The 21,142-nt window shown below is 37.6% G+C and overlaps 1 protein-coding gene across 3 annotated transcripts in view; it reads left to right on the forward strand.

Annotated features, from left to right (window-relative positions):
• Positions 1 to 3,936: 3,936 nt before the first annotated feature.
• Positions 3,937 to 21,142, forward strand: part of ENAH (ENAH actin regulator) — a 50,988-nt gene continuing 33,782 nt past the window's right edge. For all 3 annotated transcript variants that reach the window (XM_085311649.1, XM_085311658.1, XM_085311672.1), the window contains exons 1-3: positions 3,937 to 4,098; positions 5,638 to 5,815; positions 18,196 to 18,280. In XM_085311649.1, the coding sequence (XP_085167775.1) occupies positions 3,967 to 4,098; positions 5,638 to 5,815; positions 18,196 to 18,280 (395 nt within the window). In that variant the 5' untranslated portion in view covers positions 3,937 to 3,966. The remainder of the gene's footprint in view (positions 4,099 to 5,637; positions 5,816 to 18,195; positions 18,281 to 21,142) is intronic.

A 21,142-nucleotide genomic window follows, 5' to 3' on the forward strand; every position in this document is an offset into this window, starting at 1 on the left:
GTGTTTAGCCTGAAGAAGAGAAGAAAAGGGTGTGTGGGGGATCTTATCAAGGTGTGTAAGTACCTGAAGGGAGGGTGTGAAGGGGATGAGGCTAAACTCTTTTCAGTAGTGCCATGCGACAGGGGAAGAGGCAGCGGGCACAAACTGAAGCACAGGGAGTTCCAGCTGAACATGAGGAGGAATTTCTTCCCKGTGAGAGTGACAGAGCACTGGCACAGGTTGCCCAGAGAGGTTGTGGAGTCTCCTTCTCTGGAGATTTTCAAAACCTGCCTGGATGCGATCCAGAGCACCATGTTGTAGGTGACCCTGCTTGAGCAGGGGGTTTGGACTACATGATCTCCAGAGGACCCTTCTAACCATAACCGTTCTGTGGTTCTATGATAGCTGTGTGTTTTGGCACTAGGGTTTGAAGCTGGAGATGAATCTTTTTATCCCCTATCCTCCCTGTCCCCTGGTGAGCTCTTGTATTGGGAAAGTGTGGACTAATCCAAGCATAACGATTCCTAGAATTTTTACACTGGTACAGAAAAAGGAAAAATTGCGGATGAGGAAGTAAAATTTGTAGGATGCTTCTTAAGGCCTAATGGCAGGGGAAAGAGGTGAAGAATCTTTTTCTTAGCAGTCATGTTGTAGCAGATAGTACAGTAGAGTGTTTTTTTGTTTTTGTTTTTTYCTGAGTAGTGCTSAGTAATCTGTCTGAAAAAGTGCATTTGGTAATCAGGCCAAAGTGGATATTAAGTGATCTTCTAACATCTTACTGTCTGTTGCTGCATTCTGAGGGACGTGAGAATAAGAAGTTGGGGACAGTGAAGATTTCATTTCTAAATACTGAGATCAGCGAAGACCTGTCTCCTTTGGAAGCACAGCAGGGAAATGGAGTAAACCGGGAGAGCAAGGAATACTGATGAAACACTGTTCTCGTTTGGCTGGCTTKTGCGCCTTTGAACTGATGGTTGAGTTTATATACAGCAGAAGAATGCAGCAGGTGCTGGGCCAGCTACTAGTAAGTCTGTGTGTTAAATTCAGCATTTTTCCTAGAAAGAAGTGGATCAAGAAAAGACTGAACCTTGGGGTTTTTRTTTTTTGGTGTTTTTTTTTGTTAGGCCTATCAATGAAATAGTCATGGGTTAACAACATTGATGCTTAGTGTGATATAACCCTTTGAATTTAGTGGAGTTCAGATGTACATCTTTTGATATTAAAAAAGGAAACACAAAACTTTGAGACTTGGATAGTTATTTTATAGTATCTAATTGTGAAATGGTAATTAATAATATAAATGTAATATGCTCTATTAAAATATTGAACTATCATGTCAGCATTTGAGAGCACTTCTAAAGATTCTTGTTTGTTAAAATTCATGTCTTCRTGCTTTTTCTCAAAATAAGTAATCACTTTAGAGTACAGAAGTTTTGCCAAGAGAAGGAAATTGTATTCATATTCCCTGCATTAGTAACGTGGGRTTATTGAACCATTGAAAAAGGCTAACAGACTGTGATAGTATAACATATCTGATAATCATAGTTTAATTTTTCTATCATACTACTGTAGTCTGGTAAGCAAAGTGATAGGTGATGGAGACTTTTAGCAGGAGTGGAGTATGTCACCTTCAGATTGGCACCCACATAAGAAAATTACGTATCTGGAACATTAAGATTTTAGTTCTAGGATTTGTATGAGATAAGGTCAAAAGATTTATTGTGTAATGATTGAGTAGGTCATCTGGAAATTATATTTGTTATTTTTTGGACTATTTAAATCATCTTGTATCTGTAGATGGGTAAAAATAATCCAATGCTTTTTTTTTTTTTTTTTTTTTTTTTAAAAAAAAAGTTTTTTTTTTAAATAGAGTATGAACTATTTGAGGTCTAGACTTTTTCTAGTAGCTCTGGCTATAAGGCGTAAAGAAGCTATGAAATGCAACTAAAAATAGTTTAAAGCTGGTTAAAGAAAAACTTGAAATGGTACACAAGGTCAGCTTGYTTGTGCTTACAAATCGTGCCAACAGCAAATAYTTGTAAAATTTGTAATTCTTTTTTSCTTATTGTTCAATAAGAMCCTGCAAAGATGAGCTTTTGTTAATGCTTTAGCCTGTTGGTCTGTGACAAGATAAAGAATAAGAGAGCTCTGAATAAGAGTCTGAATTTGATCACCTGTTCTACTAATTCTACTAATCAAGTCTTCTGATCATTGTACTCAATCATTCTCCAGTTTTATCATCACTGTAATTTTAACATATTAGCTTGTACTCATATTCTCAATTTTTAATAGAACTCTAAATTACCTTTTTTTTTTTTTTTTTATCACACTGCCATGTGATTGCAGATCTGAGATGAATTCATTTTAGGCAAGAACTCTACAAACTGCATGGCTTTGCTTCCAAATCAGTATCTAGGTCCTCTCACCTATGATTTAGCATGTGTGTGCTGAATGTCTATTCAGACAAATTCCTGTTTCAGGTTCAGATGTTTTCCGTAATAGTGTTACGCTTTCTATAAAGCTACTAGTGTCTGTGCGTGTTCTGTCCTCTAAGAACAAACCAGAACGTSTCTAGGCTTGGATTTGTGCAGGATGGTTGAGTTCCAAAATGCTGTACCTGGAGAAATATGGTATGTTCTTGCATGGCTTTCACTGATGAGGAAGCTTTTGTATTGACCTGTGGCGAGACTAGAATGTGTGTGACTTCAGAATTGAGAATGTATTTCCTGATCTGATCTTGCTTCCATAAGAGGCACGATCTCTGTATTCTCTCTTCTCGCCTCGCCTTGAAAGTCGTTCTAGTRTTGAGTGCTTTCTCTGGCTGTTACAGTGCCACTGAAAGTTAACAAAAGCAGCTGGATACACTGCTGTATTTTCTTCTGCTAGGAGATGGAAATACAAACTTGATCTTAAAAAAAAAAAAAAAGAAGAAGAAAAAAGAAAATCTTCTTTCTCCACCTTTGTATGTTATGAATAATTTTTTCACTACTTACACTTTTTTTTTTTTTAATTACAAAAGCAGTCCCTTCATCCTTCTTTCCCGTTCTCCAAATGGCAGGCCACATTCCTTGCAAGCCAGGCATCTCACGTGCCTTCTGTAATGTTGCATCTGTTGGAGTGGTTGGTATGTTCAGAGAACTTTACTTACTGATAAGAAACCATTCCTTTCTATTTTTATTTTTGGTCTGCATCTGGACATTTCCAGTAAAGACAATTTGTGTAGTCCCATCCTCTTCCTCTCTTAATAGTATGTTTCAGGTATGTTCTGCTTTCTTGGATTTCTTGGATATGATGACACTTGTGATACGCTTCCTTTTAATCTGAGACTGTACCTTACTCTCCTGATAACTACTGTAGGCTAACTGATGATAGCAGTAAAGTCTCCTGATAAAACTGAGGCTTATAGTAATCAACAGAATCTTTTCTGAGCAAGATCATGTAAATTCTAGATACAAATTGATGTAAAGCATCAGAAACAAATAGCATTTCATTTGTGAGCAGATAAGTTTTTTCTGTGYTGAGCTTTGTCGCTGAATATGTGGTGTGTGTTTTCCTACAGATGTTAAAAGGAGCAAGGGCCTTCCTATACTCATGTCTCGTAGAATAAATCGCCCCCTGGAAAATGTAAATTGTGTAAAGCTAGTGCAACCATAGATTCTTTGTTCTTCAGTCTTTGCAGAAAACTTTCTTATAGTTTTAGAATTTAACTAAAATTCATGGTTGGTGGTGAGGGAAACCACAATCTCTTCCATCAAAAGTCATCTGTTTTGACAAAACCTTTTCAGAACATACATCTGTAAGTGAAATGTCAAAGTGCTTGCAATTTTGTATTTATGAAAGGTGAATTTCCTTGAAGGTGACTCTAACATTTCAAATAAATAAATTAACAAATGATTGCATTTTGGTTTGTAAGTAATTTTATGTTCTGATCCAAAATACTTCAATTTTAACAGTGAGCAGAGTATCTGCCAAGCACGAGCTGCAGTAATGGTCTACGATGACGCCAATAAGAAATGGGTACCAGCTGGTGGATCAACTGGATTCAGCAGAGTTCATATATATCATCACACAGGCAACAACACTTTTAGAGTAGTGGGCAGAAAGATTCAGGATCATCAGGTAAGTGAGTCTCTGAAAGTTTTTTAATTGGAAACTTTAGCTATTTTACTGATTTGTTTTTAACATTAAATACATTTTCAGTAAGAGGATGGGAACTGTAATTAGTGAATTTAGTTCTTTTTTTTTTTTAATTGAACTAGCAAAATTTTATTTTGACTTTTTTCCCCTATAAGCTGCTAATCACTTTACAAACCTTCAGAAGACATTCCTTGTGCACTCTTCATCATTCTTTCCTACAGACAGATATATAGACTAGAGGAGGAAAGACAATAGACACTACATACAATTCAGCTGTCCCTCTGTAAGCCGAAGTCTCAGCCTAAAAACTTCTGTTGTACCTTGCTCTGTGCTGTTACCTGCAATCCACATAGGTACCAACTTCTCTGTCTCTTGAAGGCCTTCTCTACTATCTTTAAGATGCCAACAGTCTTCTGCAGTTCTTTCTGTATTATGAAAAGTTGGATGCATGATTTTTGTGAAATGAGCTTCTGGCATTTTTAATATTGATGATATACTGCTTTGAGAGCCTGGAAAGGGAGCAACAATGGTTGCATCTTAATTTCCCTGATGAAAAAATTAATAGATTTTGATTAAATGGCAAACTCATCCTTTTATCTTGATATATACTCTGTCTTGTGATACTTGATGTGGGTTAGAGATCTACACTTGTCCAGCTAACTTGTAACTTACTCTCTTCCAAATTTCTTTTGATCTGTTCTTGAGTGGTTTTGTGTATGGTTTTTCTTGAGTGGTTTTGTGTATGTTTTTGGGTTTTATCATGTACCTGAAGCATAGATTGTTAATCTCCCATGTGATTTGATCTGTCACTAACTCCTTATTCAAAGTAATGTATGGTCTCTGTGCATTTGTCTGAGGACTTCCCCCCCCCCCCCCCCCCCCGATTATTCCATGGCAAAAGGTGAGAGGATGTATTTGTCCAAGGTGCAGTGAGATCCTCTTAGTGGATAGCTTTTAATAAATGATTGTCCAGCTACCTAGAATTTATCACCTTTTGTCTGAGGTATAATAATTCTGCAAGATGCTGATAACCTTGTGGTGCACAATAGAGGTCCACATAAACTGCTGCTGAAAACTGTGTCAACCAAGGGGTGCAGCAGCGGTAGTGGGGAGGTGGTAATTTGATTAAAAAAAAATTCTAATGAGTATTCTCTGCTGTTAATAGAAAATTAAGACAGTTCCTGAAATCCAACCACGTATTCATCTTCAGTATATTTACTTCATAAGTACTTTGCTATTAGAAGTCATAAATATTAATATTAATAAATTGCTGTTGTCRAACTTCACTGCATCGAGATGAGAATGTTTAAACTGCGAAGTTCAGAAGTATTGCATTTTCCCCTTGTCTGTTCTCATAACTGATTTTGTACAATATTAGAATTAAAAAAAAAAAAAAACTGTTTACCTGAATATTATGACCTTGTAGGTTGTGAGAATGAAATGAACCCACACAACTAAGCTGAAACTGGTGATGAAACAGTAGCTTTAAAGGTAATTAAGATTTTTTTTTTTTAATTGTAGGTGGTAATAAATTGTGCCATTCCAAAAGGACTGAAGTACAATCAAGCTACACAAACCTTCCACCAGTGGCGTGATGCTAGACAGGTGTATGGTCTTAATTTTGGCAGCAAAGAAGATGCCAATGTCTTCGCAAGTGCCATGATGCATGCCTTAGAAGTATTAAATTCACAGGAAGCTGGTAAGGGTATTTTAATTTTCATTGGAAGATTGAATATAAAGATGAAAAATTGTAAATGTTTATGCAAAAAGATGAGATAGTTAAGTATTGTTTCTAATGATGCTGTGATCTTCAGCCTCTAGCTGCTTAAATGATTAGGCTATTTTGTCTAAMTAATTGCTGCTGCTCGGTTGTGACTTTCAACTGACTGCCATCTGTATAATTACAGTTCCTAACAAGCAAATCTATTTTTTTTTTCATTTCATCTGTCATATGTAGAAGCTTCCTGACTTTTGCTTTTAAAATGCACATGCACATCCATGACCAAGAAATGCTGAAAACTTAATCAGAGTACTTTGCAGGATTTTTAGACAAATCCTTTGGGCAAAGTGTTCTCAATGTATATTGATGTTTTTTCTTCTCAATGAGTAGTGRTTTGTTATGAAACAACAGATAAAATGAAAAGTTTTTTTTTTTTTTCTTTCCCAAATTTTAGAATTTATAATCTTCCTTTTAGCAGTGGTTTTCTCACTTGGACACCATGGAGCCAGGAGTCGTATTCAAACGATCACATAGAATTTAGACAACAGATACTCCATTCTCCATTTCATTTGTGCTCTTTTAGATAGCAAGCAGGATAATACACAGTACTCAATCACTGGTGGAGAACTTGGTGGCTTTCAGTCCTCAGATGGGGTCCGTAATGTACTGCAGGTAGACATTAGCCCAAACTGAATGGGGTAATGCTGTGACACGCAGACAGGGAGTTTTTAACTTGCACAAATTCCAATAAGCTTTTGTGTTCCTGTAACCAAAGAGAATTCTTTTTTCCTCATTAAACTTTAAAAATTGCCTCTGTAACAGGAGATGCTAATTTTGTTTCTGCTATGTAGAAGAGAGCCTGTGGATAACCTTACTAGAGATGACTCTACAACAGTAAAGGGTGATTTTTATCTAGTCTCTCTTCATTTTGATGCTTGTTTCAGAACTTAACTTTTCAAAATAAGCTATCTAGGAAATGAAGGGTRATACCTTCTGCAATGCTTATGCTATTATGCAGTATACTTGGCCAAAAAATAAAAGATAGTTAAAAGAATAAGGTGTCCTTGCCAGTTAAAATAATCCAGTCRAGTATCTCACTCTTCCATGGAATTTTGTCCTCTTAACCCCTCAATTCTTCTTTCCCCAAGGGTTACTTGATTGTAAACATTTCATGTACTCCAAATGTTTATCTCAGCAGCCAGCACTTGAACATAATAAGCATTAATTTCTAATCATTTGATATAAAATCTGATTAGGTCTGACTTATGGTAATCACCTCAGGCTTAGAGCTTTATGTAGTTTCCCGCTCCCTCTGTGTGTGTGTATAGTGTGTGTGTGTAGTATACACACAGAGTATATTTTACATACGCAGTGTGTGTGTATATATATTTTGTGTATGTATGATATAAATGTGTGTGCATATATATATTTTTTCTCTTCTAAATTTATTCTGTCATTAAAATTCAGCTAATACAAATGCTGATACGACATGTACAGACATGACAGTGCTTAATTTTATTCTGTCATTAAAATTCAGCTAATACAAATGCTGATACGACATGTACAGACATGACAGTGCTTAATTTTAATTAATGTGCCTGGTTTTTTTCATTTCATTGATTATCACAATTATGCTTTATACAAAGTATAGTCAAACTAACTAAGTATGTTTTTATGYTCTTTGATAAGAGAAATTCTAGTGAACTAAGACTTCAGTTTGTAAAAATTCATTATTTAGACATGGACAAATTAAAACCATTTTATGGGGATTTTTTGGAATGTAAATTTAAGAATACCAAAAAGTCATAAACACATTAGTCCACCAGTGTAATTTCATGAGAGCAAAGAACTCAAAATTAAATAACTCCTTTCTTATTACATCACTTAAGTAATGTTTTAAGTAGGTGGAGAGTTAGAGAGGGAAAGATGAGCTTCGCAATGCGCTAAAATCGTTGTATTTGGAATCTAGTCCTCTGTTTGCCCCAGTCATTGAATTTGTCCAAATCACTCTGTTAGAGTACTTTCTGTTGGTGCCAGAAGTGGTATTTCAGTATACTTCTCTGCTTCCTTCAATTTAACACCAGTTAAACCCTGATGTTTGTTGTTTTGGTCTGTTTTGACCTACACTCCCCTCCCCTTTAAGTTCAAAGATGGATTTTTTTGTAGTTTATAAAATGGAAACCAAGTATGACCATAATAACATGTCCCAGTTACTGGCTGGAGTGCCATATTTTACCCAGATTTTTCTTAATGGCAATTAGATGTAGATCTGACAAAGATGTGAGTAAGTTGCATAATAATGTTTGAAAGTGACTGYTTTTAACGTTTAGGCTCTCTGAATTGTAAGAAGACTACTTATTTTTTTCCTTCTTGTGATTGAACTTTGTAGCAGTAGATAAGTCAAAATACATTAATTGAATTACCAGTGATTGGTAGGTGCCATCAGCCTAGGAGGAAATGCGGTTCTTCCATTACCTCTGTGGGCCAAGAAAYGTGGTGGCTGCCTCAGGATGATGTTTCAGATGCTTACCTGTATCACAGATATATAGGTACTCTGATTTCTGTTAAGATAAATAAAAACAAAGCTTAATGTTATCAGTCATTTGACTTCAGATGTCTGAAAATGAGCAGTTTTGCACTACTGCATGTAAAAATGTCTTGCAGACATATGTGGAACCTCTTGTAAGCCCAGTATCATTTCCAAAGATAAGTCTTCATACTGTATCTGCATTCAAATACTATCAACTGCTTTTCCTCATTTTTATCAGCTGGGAGGTTTGTCAGTATATGGTCTACATACTAATATTTCTGGCCCTTGTCACCCTAAGAATTAAAAAAATAAATAAATAAAAAAGGTTATCAAATATCTTTCTGAATGTGACCACTTCAACAGTGGAAAGAGAACACTGAACGGCTTATGCTTCAGAAACACACTTATTGGGCTCCTTGCCCAGTTTAATGAGTTTCTTTTCTGGTCTCTGCAGTCGGTATAATTTACAGAAATTGCAGCTAGACATGGATCCTAGGCGCTAAATGGTTTCAGTGAATTACATATGCCCTGGGATATGAACTATTGCAAATAACTTGTTTGACCTACGGGTCCTGTTGTGTTTCGTTGAAGATTCACTTTAAACTTGCTCTGGCTGTGAGAACAGGCTGCGATACTTTCCCATCGTGCTGTGAAGTTTAACCTGTATACAAATTGCATTCGTTCAACTTGAACACAAAACTCTGGTGCTTAGCTTCTGTGGAATTCAAGATTTCCGTGTGTTTCAGGTCTTGAAAAGCCTCATTCTGTTTAGTCGTCTCATGTAGGGATTTATGTACTCTCTAACTACACGAACTTAATGTGCAGGGCCTTTCAAGAATTCTTTTTTCCAGCATCTCTGATGTCACTAAATATTTAAGTCAACAGGCCGCTGGCTCAGAAGGTCTAATATTAGCTGTTCAATTGAGGAAATGTGCTGAAACTGCCCTGCACTGAACCCTTCTGTTTTAAAAACAAATTTGCCTGTAAGATTTGTTAGAAGTCCTAGGGAAGTGTATGTTACCATAGGAATTTGTGCTGATATGTGAAGATCAATACACTGTATGTTCATCATTGTTTCTTCGAATTTAGCTGATAGATTTTTTCAAAATTACAAATATATGCAGTTTMATGTGGTCTGATGATACTGTTTCTGAAATCCATATTTAAAGAGTATAATTTKTCTGTAATTATGTAAACTGTAACATTTCTTGGCCTGTTTAAAACAGCATTTAAAATCTCGAACTCTAGTAAAACGGAGAAATCCAATATAGATAACTTCACTTATTWTTCAAAAAAGGCTTACAATTGAAGATTCTTCCAATATCCTTATTTTCTGCTACATTTTCTCATTTTGGTAACTTTTAAAATAAGCAGACTAATTTATTAGTTGTATTTTATTCATAAAAGGAAAAACARTTTTAATCTTAGCTTAACATACTGTTCTGAAATTTATAAAGCTATAGGTGAATTTAAAACTTTGTCAAGGTTCACAGAATTCTAAATTACTTCTGAGGMATAGTAAAGATTATTTTGTTGACATTCTTTTGGTTTACAAGTCAGATATTACAGCTCTTTTATATTCCRCACATACATGCTAATGAAGTCCCCATCTCTTGCATGTATTTGAAAAATGCTGTTGATTTCCACTTGCAATTGGGATCTTTACCTGTTCCATACTGCCATAATTTGACATTGTTTAATTTAGGATCTCCCTCTAGTGGATCTACAAAARCAAGATCAAAAATGTTTGATGTACGTACCCATTGAGTATATAGTGACAGGCTTTTTGTCATTTTAATAAGTTCAGAATGCAGAATAGTGTTTGAAGTTGTAGTAGAATAAAGGCTTTAATATGACTGGCAGTTTTCTTTTTTTAAAAGAGTACATATTTGTCTCAAAGGCCTCTAAAGTGATGTCTGCCTTGTCAGTGAAATTGTTTGAAATGCACTGTTCGTTTAAAACAAGTTTTTCCCCTCCCTAGCTGATCTACAGTGCTGTGATGTTACATGATCATCATAATTTCTCTCCTGCTTGAACTCAGTTTATTTAAATTAATATAGAAGTCAAAGGGTTTTTGCTTCGTTGTGGCTTGAATGACTGTGTTAGCAGTTAGCTGTTTAGCTAGACCTTTTTTTATTGCTAGCTGGTTGAGCAGATTATAGACTGCTGGCAAATCCAGAACAGAAGAGACTTCATTCAGGACTGCACTTGAATCATGAATTTTAAGGTTAACCAGACTACTAGAACTACAAATTTCTACTCCATACTGTTTGGATTTCTTTGCAATATATCTGTCTAAACTTCTTTTTGGCYCTCACTTTGGAAAATTTTGAAAGATTTTCTCATTTCATGAAATAATAGTCTGAGATGGTCAGAAGTTCCTGCCCCTTAATCGGATGACAAGAATGTGTCCCCACTTTGAGAACTYGTTTGAAGATAATAATCTAACTTTTTCGCGTTCCATGTGGTCTGGATATTCAGTAATTGGTCTTAATGGTCTCGAGTAAAGAGGACCGCTTTCTGTGAAGGTTTTTGCATCGCGTTACAAGGCAAGCTTTCTTACCTGCGTTAGGTTGAGTTCAGTGTGACAATTAAAGTGACTCTGGAAAAACCTCCATGAAGGGAAACTAGATAGTTGAGAAAATTTTCTCTGATCTTTAAGAAAGTGGATTTTTCCTTTAAAGGAAAAAGGGCAAGTAAGGGAAGCATGTGCTGGGAGAGGCGTGGAACACAGGGTTACTGTACAGAACGTGCAAAACCTTCCAGCTCAGCTGGAGCCGTCCAGTGTTTGGTCTGACGTGTCTTCAGTCCCAGGAAAGCCTTGCTGAGAGGGTTAAAAAAAAGGGGGAGGGAAGAGATTTTTAAATTTATAATTTGCATTTAGGGAGGTTCTTTGAGTTGTTGATTGCAGAACRTGAAAGTATCGCAAGAATAACTGAAAGATCTTATGCATCTGTAACTAAGCCTGTTTTGACTCTTTAACATAATTGCATGCATGGAGGATTCATACTGATATTTTAAATGTCTTTAACAGTTGTTAATGTTTGTTTCTTAAAGTGGGCTTGGGATGCTCTGAATAGAAAKATGAGGACAGGAACAGCTTAGAATGAGGCAAACAAAACACTTTTCTAATATTCMTCTTAAATTACTCTAATTCCAGGTAAATGGAGAGCAGGAAAAAGAAACTTAGATTTTTATTTCTAGGTCCTGTTTATTCTGTTAGTCTAATCTTAGAAACAAACTTGAGGTTAAATTTCTCTGAAATTGTTAGAAATKCTTGAGTTTAGGCTGTTCGATTATTAAATAATCACATCTTTGAGATAAGGTRCCTGCTTTATCCAGAGCTTCAGAAAGTATATTGATTTGCAGTCCTTTCTCTTACAGTGAAGATAGTTCATTAAATCCTYGCTGATAGGGGAATGCGCTTATTCATATCATAGACTGAATAATTTAGTATCTTTGGGAAGTGCAAATTGCAATGAAAACTGGAGTTGCCTAATGGGGTTATGTGTCGAGACTGTATGAGACTGAAATGAGAAATACACATAGAAAAGTGCGAGGGGATCTCAAATGCTTCTCCTCATCCTGTTGTACTTCACATCACGCTTAGGATTTGTTTTGAGGGGAAAACTGATGCTGCTGCAATGAAGTGATGATGGTGTACCTGTACTCTGACARCTGTCTGGAGGAGACTGTCAACACTCCTGTCAGAATAGTAATGATGGGATGTAGYGTTACTTGTGGTGTTGGAAATGGGATAATATCTCAATTTTTGCTTGTAAGACTTCTTGTTGTTTTAAATGTGTGATTGAGTAAAGAAAAACTTCGTAGTTACTAAATTCTGTAATAGCTATTTATTTCCAACTAGTCCTGATCCATGTGCCAAAATACTAATCCAAAAGAAGCTTTGATTAACTGTTTATTAGACAAAATGTTCCTGTTTGGTTTTAATTTTGTGCAAGTTTTTTTTGAAAGCATCATTAACTTTAATAACTGTATTTAGAGATGGGGGGAGAATTGCTAAGTTTTCAGTTATACTTGTTTCTGACTATTGCCTGTGTAGTGTTTCTGATTTATGTCATTCTCAAAGATTAGTGTTGAATCAAGTGAAAGTATTAAAGTTGGGGTGAACTCAAAGAATTGCATTAAAGTTTGACAGTTGGCCTAACTGCRCAGCAATCACAGAAGTATAATGTATTAATTTTGTAGGTAAAGTTTTGTTTAATAAACATTGGGGCATATTAATATGTTTTGCTCTTCAAACTGTTGTCTTAAAAATATTTCCAGTAGAAGTTGGAGCTATATTACCCTGTTTACAAAGCAGATTTATTGTCATACAAGCATTGAGCATAACTGTGGAAGTATTGAGACAGCCATGCTATAAAGGCTAACTACTTTTAGTACTGTACCTGAAAAGTGACAGTTCTCTAATACTGCTATTCACAATTTTTGATTGAATGTGGGGGAAGGAAATAACAAAATATTTGCAGTGGATGATACTGATTATATTTAACTTTTGGTACTTGTTTTTTATTGAAGACCTTAAAAAAAAAAAAAAAAAAATCTCTTCTGTAGAACCTTTGTCTCCATTTCCCCTTTGGGTGAAGGATTGGTAGAGGGGGGAAGCTGTGAGCTTGCTCAAGGTCACCCCGCAAGCTGGTGCCTGAGCCAAAGGTAGAACCGCAGCACTGCTCCCTGGGCTGCATTGTGTCCGTGTTGGCAATGGTAGCAGGCTTGTTTCTACTCAAATTCAAATGCATTTTAATGAATGTTTCTGTTATTTTGGGGCCCTTATTTTTAAGCTGATCGGCTAAAAATGTTCCATGGTACTTGTGGAGTGAGATGAAAAGCCTTTACTTTCAGAACAAAATGCAGCATACTGTTACCATTCTATTAACGTGYCCAGTTCTGGGCTCCCCAGTGAAGAGAGACGTGGATCTATTGCAGAGAATCCAGCGCAGGGCTAGGAAGATGATCAGAGGGCTGGAGCACCTGCCCTACGAGGAACGGCTGCGAGAGCTGGGCCTCTTCAGCCTGGGGGAGAGAAGGCTGAGGGGGGATCTTCTCAATGTGCACAAGTACCTGAAGGGAGGGTGTCAAGGGGACGGGGACAAACTCTTTTCAGTTGTCCCATGTGACAGGACAAGAGGCAATGGGCAAAAATTGAACTACAGGAAGTTCCGCCTGAGYGTGAGGGGGAATTTCTTTCCTGTAAGAGTTGTCTGAGCGCTGGAACAGAGAGTTTGTGGAGTCTCCTCTGGAGATATTCAAGGTCTGCCTGGATGCAACCCTGTCTAACATGCTCTAGGTGACCCTGCTTGAGGAGGGAGGGTGGACTAGATGATCTCCAGAGGTCCCCTCCAACCTTGCCGATTCTGTGATGCATCTTTAGCCTGTGAATTTTGAAGTTTTCTATTTAAAAATAATCTTTTTTTTTGCAAGTCTGAGCTCTCGATTCTGATTTAAAGACAGAAAGCATGGTAGTGTTTTAATTTCTCAATACTATTCTAGGCTAATTTTCTAAAAGCTGGATAGTCTTCTCTGTATAGCTTGAGTGCCTGTATAAATCAATTTTTTGTCTGCTTTCAGTCATTCACTCTTTGATTTGAACATAACATTGTGCAATTGGAATGCKGCTTAACTTTGATACTAATTTAGTCAGAAATGAAACACGATTATTAAATACTGAGTTGCTTATAAACTGTTTCTCGGGGGGAAAATTGAGCTTTGTCTCTCAAACTGGAGTTCTCAAATGTGATATAATTGACAACGTTTGTTTAAGGTTACTAACATTTAAAAAATATTTCTTTATTTTAATGTTGTGTTTTGAACAGTACAATAGCTGCAAGAGTATTCTTGTTGGTTTGCTTTCTCAAACCATAGGAAGTAGTGTTATGASGAAAACTTACGGCAGTCTGGCTGCTAATGGCTCCCAAAAGACGCTCCACTGGTCATTACATTACCAGCTCCCAAGCAAGCCTGTCAAGCTAAATGAAAATGTACATTGTAGGTAGTTGTATAGCTCATAGTACATATATTATTTCCATGTTGAACAGTAGATACTCTGGGTTTTTTTAGGGTCATTATTTCATAGGAATGTGGTGTCTTTGGTATCAGTTGGGTGCTGTGTCAACACTACTAACATAAACCAGGTGACATTAAAAGAAGAGGGGGGAAAGAGTTTGATGTGAAACTCCAAGCAGACAATGTGATTGCAGAGTGAAGCAGCTGATGAACTTAAGGCCATGGAGGAAGGAGAAGCCATGTGTTTGTCTGCAGCTTGCTAATTATACTTTCATAAGGTATGGAACTAGGATCAGTGAATGCAGCCCTTGAATGGAGGGTGCTATAGAGTTAAGTCAATTTGTGGTTAAAATGAACTTCAGGAACTTGGTAAACTATAGCTCCAGTTTTTGTTTTAAAATGTTATGCTGGGGATACTTAATTTGGCTCAAGTAGCCTCCAGCAGCCTGTTGCTGTTCTGTGCTACACYAGAAGAGTTATCTGTGTGGCTGCATGAAGACCAGAACAAATATTTGATCTAACTGGTGAAGTCGCTTCTTGCAGGGTTTTTCCCCTAGGATATTTTAAATGGATTGTTTTCCAGTCCAGCTCTATATGTGTAATTGGTTAAACTATCATAGAAGAAGGTCATGCTAAGGTAAGAATAAGCTGAAAAACAGGAATGGCTGCTGAAGAAATTAATATCTCCTTCCCTGTGTCTCAAGATACAACATGGAGTACACAATCTGTACTTTCCTTAGAAAAAGAAAAATGTTAGCTTTTTCTTAAACAAAACCTAGAATGAATAGACCATTCAACCTTCTCTCTAACTTGGCTTGCACTATTTTCTGAAGGTAAAATGATCTTTAGATAGATCAGACTTTTTTGCACAGTGTCTGTGAATAACTTGGAGCTTGATGTTTCTGAAGTTCTTGAGGTGTTCATAAGACTAAGAATGCTTTTTTATGAGTTAATTCTTGCTCATTTATTTATTATAGCATCTCTTCCTCTGTCCAGACAGTTGCATTTTAGCAATGAAGTGATGGTGTTGGCTTGATGTAACAGCTTAATTTKTAGAATAAGTCATACGTTTCCATTTGATACGCACCTTTACCTTAACCATCAAGCTAGTAGACACTGCATTAAGAGTCTGTGCTCGGGGAGAGGAATTGGTCAGAGAACAGGCCGAATGACATATTTCAGTTATTTCTTTCTTGAAAGCATTTTGTATGTTTAGGTTGCATTTTGATAGAGCAAAAATATTTTAGGAATACTAGAACAGCTATATTATTAATGGGCTGTGGTATTTTGCTTGCTTGCATGTATAGGTAKGAAGGAAGCACCATAACTTACTGGAGCAGGTTGGCTAAGTTGTGCTGGATTGGCTTTCTGGTAGTGGTATTCTGCAAAAGTTATAGAGAATATAGTGAAGTGATGCCAGGTGGTGGTTATTTTTAGTATTTTCAGAAGTCCCGGGTTCTCCTGCTGCCTAGAAAGCAGTTCTGTAACCCGTTTGGGAAGGGTGGGAGGTATTGTTTCATGGCCCCCTTTAAAGTCGGTCAAAGTCTAGATTGCTGCRCTTCCCTTCTGTCCCTTCCTCAGTCTTCTGTGAATTGTGTTTCGGGACCGTGTGGCACGCTGGTTTGAGCAGCCGGTACGAGTGAAGCTGGTTCCCTGGGTTTTGGGAGGATCTGTTCTATGAATTGGCTCATTATATTTAAATGAGGACTGGCGGTAGCAAGAAGAGAATGGAAACATGGCCTGAAGGGTTGTAGAGTGGCAGTTCAAATTGAGCTACTGTCTAATGGTATCCAGAGATCTCCTGATAATATTTTGTTCAAAAAGACTGTTCATTACTCTTATGGATTAAATGGGGGAAAGTTTTAAGTTTTCATTTCTACTGCAGTTTTCAGTACAAAAGGATTCTAGTTGGTAAATGGCCATAGTACGACCAAAAAAWTTTTCTGATTCTTTGTTCTTCGTGCTTAGATTAAACATGCTCTGYGATGGGAAGTGGGAGATCTGGGGGAATGGAGCGTACTAGGCAGGGCAGGCAGCGCCTTTGGKTAGGAAAGGAGCTGCTCCTAGACTGTGGCTGACTCTGAAAGCCACGAAGGGCTGCCGCGTGGTTCGGGCCGTGAGGAGGCAGACTGCTTCCCTGGCTGCTGGGGAGCTGCAGTCCTTACCTGATGGGCTCCAAAGCCTCACCTCTGCCATGGAGAGGAGAGAGGAGTTGCTTATGACCTCCAAAGTTAGAACAATAGTCCAGATAAGCTACTGCTCCTGACAGATTTTCCTACTTAGTAATAACTTTAGTATTAACTATGWTCACAGTTAAAGATTTATATTAAAAATATAAATTTATCTGTCAGTATCTCTTGGACATGCTACAAGCAAAAGTGCATCCAGARCAGCATAGCTTGTTTAGACGTGAGAAGCTAATGCTTACAGAAAAGAATACACCAGGAAGGCGTAACCCATGTAATGCACGTCCTTTTTTTTCCTATTACAAGTAAGTTCTTAAGTTACTCTTTAGCTGTAAGGTAGAAAGTCAGTATATAGTCTTAGGATTTTCAGGAATCACTGTTTTTGACCACAGTGAAAACAAATACTATGCCATTTTGAGTAAATGAATGTTTTTTTAATAAGATTTAAACAGGACACTAATTTGCTGAATCTGAGGTAGATATCYGTCCTAGACGCCTCCAGTATATCACACAGTCTTTTCATGTTTTTGGATGACTTTCACAAGTTCAGGCAGCAAACAGMTACATTTTGATATTTGAGATGAGTGAGATCTCATTACAGCTCTTCCACTCTCTAACATTGATGGAATGTGGGCAAGAAACTACTGTTCTGCTTTGGCTTTGGGACCTCTTCAGACCTGGAGTTTTCTTGTGTTTAAACATCTCTGTCTTTGCTCATAAAATCAAGAATCTTACCTGTAGCTGTGGTCTAAATTTCCTTTTTTATTGTCTAGTTTTATATAAACAAAGTGTCCACGATGTATATAGTATTTCATTCCAGATTTCTCTGTCCTTCACTTCTATTAATTCTTTTAAAATATTTTTGTTCTGTAAAAAGATTGGTGATTAAAAYAGAAATATTTTTGTATTTAGAAGAACAATACAGCCTATTCAATTATTTGGAAGATGTGTAATACAGAATTGCTCATCAGTGAGAAGTCAGATTAATTTGCCTGTTCTCTTTTACATCTCTGATATTTAGCAGAATGCACCCTTTGTGCATGTTTTGTTCCTTGTTTGTTAGATGGCCCTGTTCCTTTGTGGGATAAGCAAGTATTGTGTTCAAAGACATTCTTTAGTACAAGTTTACAAGCTAAAATCTGAGTTTGGCCTGACCTGTGGAAACAGACTTTTTAATCTTCCTACTCTTGGTATGGTGATAAGCTTCTGATATTTTCTTTTCTCCTGTTCTTTTCCATTTCCAGTATTCTATTTAGGTGAGTGTTTTAATTTTTTTTGAGCCTTTTCTGTTCCTCAAAGAGTATTTGTTTATTGTTTTAAGAAAATCTCCAACTGGGAGTGCTTTTCAAAGCCTTTTTTTTTGTCTTGTCCTATATGAAATTTATTTTGCCTTTCTGTGAAACCTTTTCATTCATGTGAAATAATTCCATTTTGCAAATATGTAAGGTAACATTTGTTGTAGTTTTTATTTGCTGTATTATGTTGTTGAGCTTGTTTGGCTTAAAGCAGAAATAAACAGTTTCAATAACATTATGTGGTGGCTATCCTGTTTCTTTAGTTTGGTGCTTTTTTGCAAAGTAAATGTTCAAGTGGTTAATTTATGGTCTTTCTTCTTTCAGGTCCAACATTGCCTCGACAAAATTCACAGCTTCCCTCTCAAGTACAAAATGGTCCATCACAAGAAGAATTGGAAATCCAGAGAAGGTATGGTGCTGGAAGTGAACACCTGTTCACTTAAAAAAAAAAAAAAAAAAATAGTAGTAACTCTTCATTAAACAATGATAAACTAAACTTCAAGGACTTGCATGTACTGTCTTGCACTAAGATGGCATTTGTATATTTGAAGTTTTCATTATTGCATCTTTCCTGTGCAGAAACTTTGATTGTAGATTCTTGATCTRTGCCCATTTGAACAATGCAGGGCTGCTTGCTATCAGCCAGTCATGAAAGAGTTGAAGATCAGATGGAAAGATTTGAAGATTWCAGTGCTGTTGTTTTCAACCAGACTAATTGGTTTGCAGTCACTCTGTTGCATCTTCAGCTTAACAGCTGCTTATAAAGAAGGAAGAAGGAACAGCAAGCAAGGAGGAAAATTTTCCTCTAGTCTTCAGAAGCAGAGAACTAAATTGTCAAGAAGAACGACAGATTTTCTCATTGAATGTGGATGCTCTAGATGAAAACATTATATGGGAAAATTTGTTCTCCTTTATATTGTATTAGTCTTTTTAGCAAAAAAAAAAAAGTTCCATTTTCAGCATACAAATTTATATTACCTTTTAGTAGTTCAACTTTCAGTTGTAGCAATTTTGGTTATGTATGTGTTTTCAGAGAGATCTGAGCAGGTGGGAGAGTTGGGCAGAGAGAAATCTCAGGAGGTTCAACAAGGGCAAATGCAGAGTCCTGCACCTAGGGAGGAATAATCCTAGGCACCAGGACAGGCTGGGGGCTGACCTGCTGGAGAGCAGCTCTGCAGAGAAGGACCTGGGAGTGCTGGTGGATGACAAGTTGACCATGAGCCAGCAATGTGACCTTGTGACCAGGAAGGCCACTGGTCTCCTGGGGTGCATTAGGAAGGCTGTTGCCAGCAGGTTGAGGGAGGTGATCCTGCCCCTCTACTCAGCCGTGGGGAGGCCTCATCTGGAGTCCTGCTTCCAGTTCTGGGCTCCCCASTMCAAGAGAGACATGGATMTACTGGAGAGAGTCCAGTGTAGGGCTATGAAGATGATCRGAGGRCTGGAGCATCTCRCTTACAGGRAGAGGCTGTGAGAGCTGGGTGTGTTTAGCCTGAAGAAGAGAAAAAAAGAGGGGGGATYTTATCAASGTGTGTAAGTACCTGAAGGGAGRRTGTGAAGGGGATGRGGCTAAACTCTTTTCAGTAGTGCCATGCGACAGGGSAAGAGGCAGCRGGCACGAACTGAAACACAGGSAGTTCCAGCTGAACATGAGGAGGAATTTCTTCCCTGTGAGAGTGACAGAGCACTGGCTTCTCTGGAGATATTCAGGACCTRCCTGGATGCGATCCTGAGCACTGTGTTGTAGGTGACCCTGCTTGAGCAGGGGGTTTGGACTAGATGATCTCCRGAGGTCCCTTCCAACTTCAACCATTCTGTGATTCTGTGTGGTTCTCATCCCACAGCCTGCCTCAAAGGAGCCTGTGTAACAGGTTGTTGCTGTTTCCTAGTTTGGCCAGAAATAGGGCAGGAATCTTCATTTCCTAAAGAGAGGGGGGGGGATGCACCTCCTCAGCTGACATGGATTTCCKCAAGAAGGGGGCATCATCAGTAGTTGCTCATCCTCTTGTTCTTCTCTATTCAGAATTTTTCTGTTAGTACAACTTAACCTCTGTTATCTTCTTTCTTTTCTATTGCAACCATTACAGGTTCCTCTGCATTTGTCACTTTATTTAGGAAACCAGAAATCCAAAAGAAATGTARTGACATAAAAGGCTCCCCATAGRGGACCTCATCCCACTTCCCCTCTCGGCAGCAAAACAGTATTAATTATAATACAGTTCAAGGTCCCATTTTCTGGTCATTGCTCGTCACATTCCAACTTACACATATTGATTACAATATCTTCTCATCCTTTCWWTAGTCATTGGATCTCCTCCAAMGATATCCCAGTGYTTCAAAATATACCCCAAAGGGCTACGGGGCTGGGGTGGGGTAATCGGGAATTGGCCTGATCCCATATCAGTTATCTAGAAATACCAGTCACTTATACCTATACCAATAGTCCCATTGTGCACACTCAGCTCTGACCCCACTGGTCAATTAAGGCAACGCTTGCCGAGTGTCTATATGCAACTTTATCTTCCGCAGAAGTAAATCAGTTTGTAAGTAAATTTTATACTCACCAAACCAAAGATTCAGCCCCTTTCGCCCTGGTACAAATACCTCTGGTTGGCATTGTACCTTTGAGTATTTTGTCGTCCCGACTTCGGAGGAAGGTCGGAGGAGTCCCCAGTCAGTAGATCGATGTGCGCTGGAACTCAATCTGATCCATCTGCYGTTGCAAACAGCAAGCTGGTCTGGGCAAGACCTTATGGCAAGTCCCATTGGGATCGCCAAATTATTGTCCCAAAACTGGGTTTTGCCGGTGTGCAGGCGATCARTAGACACACAGGGTCAAGATATTTATTTCGTTTCTGCGCAGAGATGGATTCTAGGTGGTAGATCCACAAAGCTAGCACCTCTTCTCCTTTGCTCGTTCTTTTTCTATGCATACTTTTCAGGGAGTACTTTGTACAAATTTTTCTGCTGGTTACAATTTTATTACATCACATATTTRCTCTGTGCTTATGCTTTAACATTCTGGTTGAAGGCTGCCACAGGAGCGTGCTTGATCTCATCAAAAGGCCTTAATATAAGCCACTTTTTTGTGGCACTCCTCCAGGCTAAGCTCAGTCTCCCTGACATGGAGACCCTGAACCCTGTCCCATGCATGTCTATGTATGTGTTTTTGTGTAAGTTTAAATATGCATATATATATATATATATATATAAAAAAAATATATATATTTATATTTTTATATATATATATGTATGTATAATAAATATGATGTAA

Source organism: Rhea americana, unplaced genomic scaffold (assembly GCF_003343005.1).
Source record: "Rhea americana isolate MKP2758 unplaced genomic scaffold, rheAme1 scaffold_109, whole genome shotgun sequence".
Classification (NCBI taxonomy): domain Eukaryota; kingdom Metazoa; phylum Chordata; class Aves; order Rheiformes; family Rheidae; genus Rhea; species Rhea americana.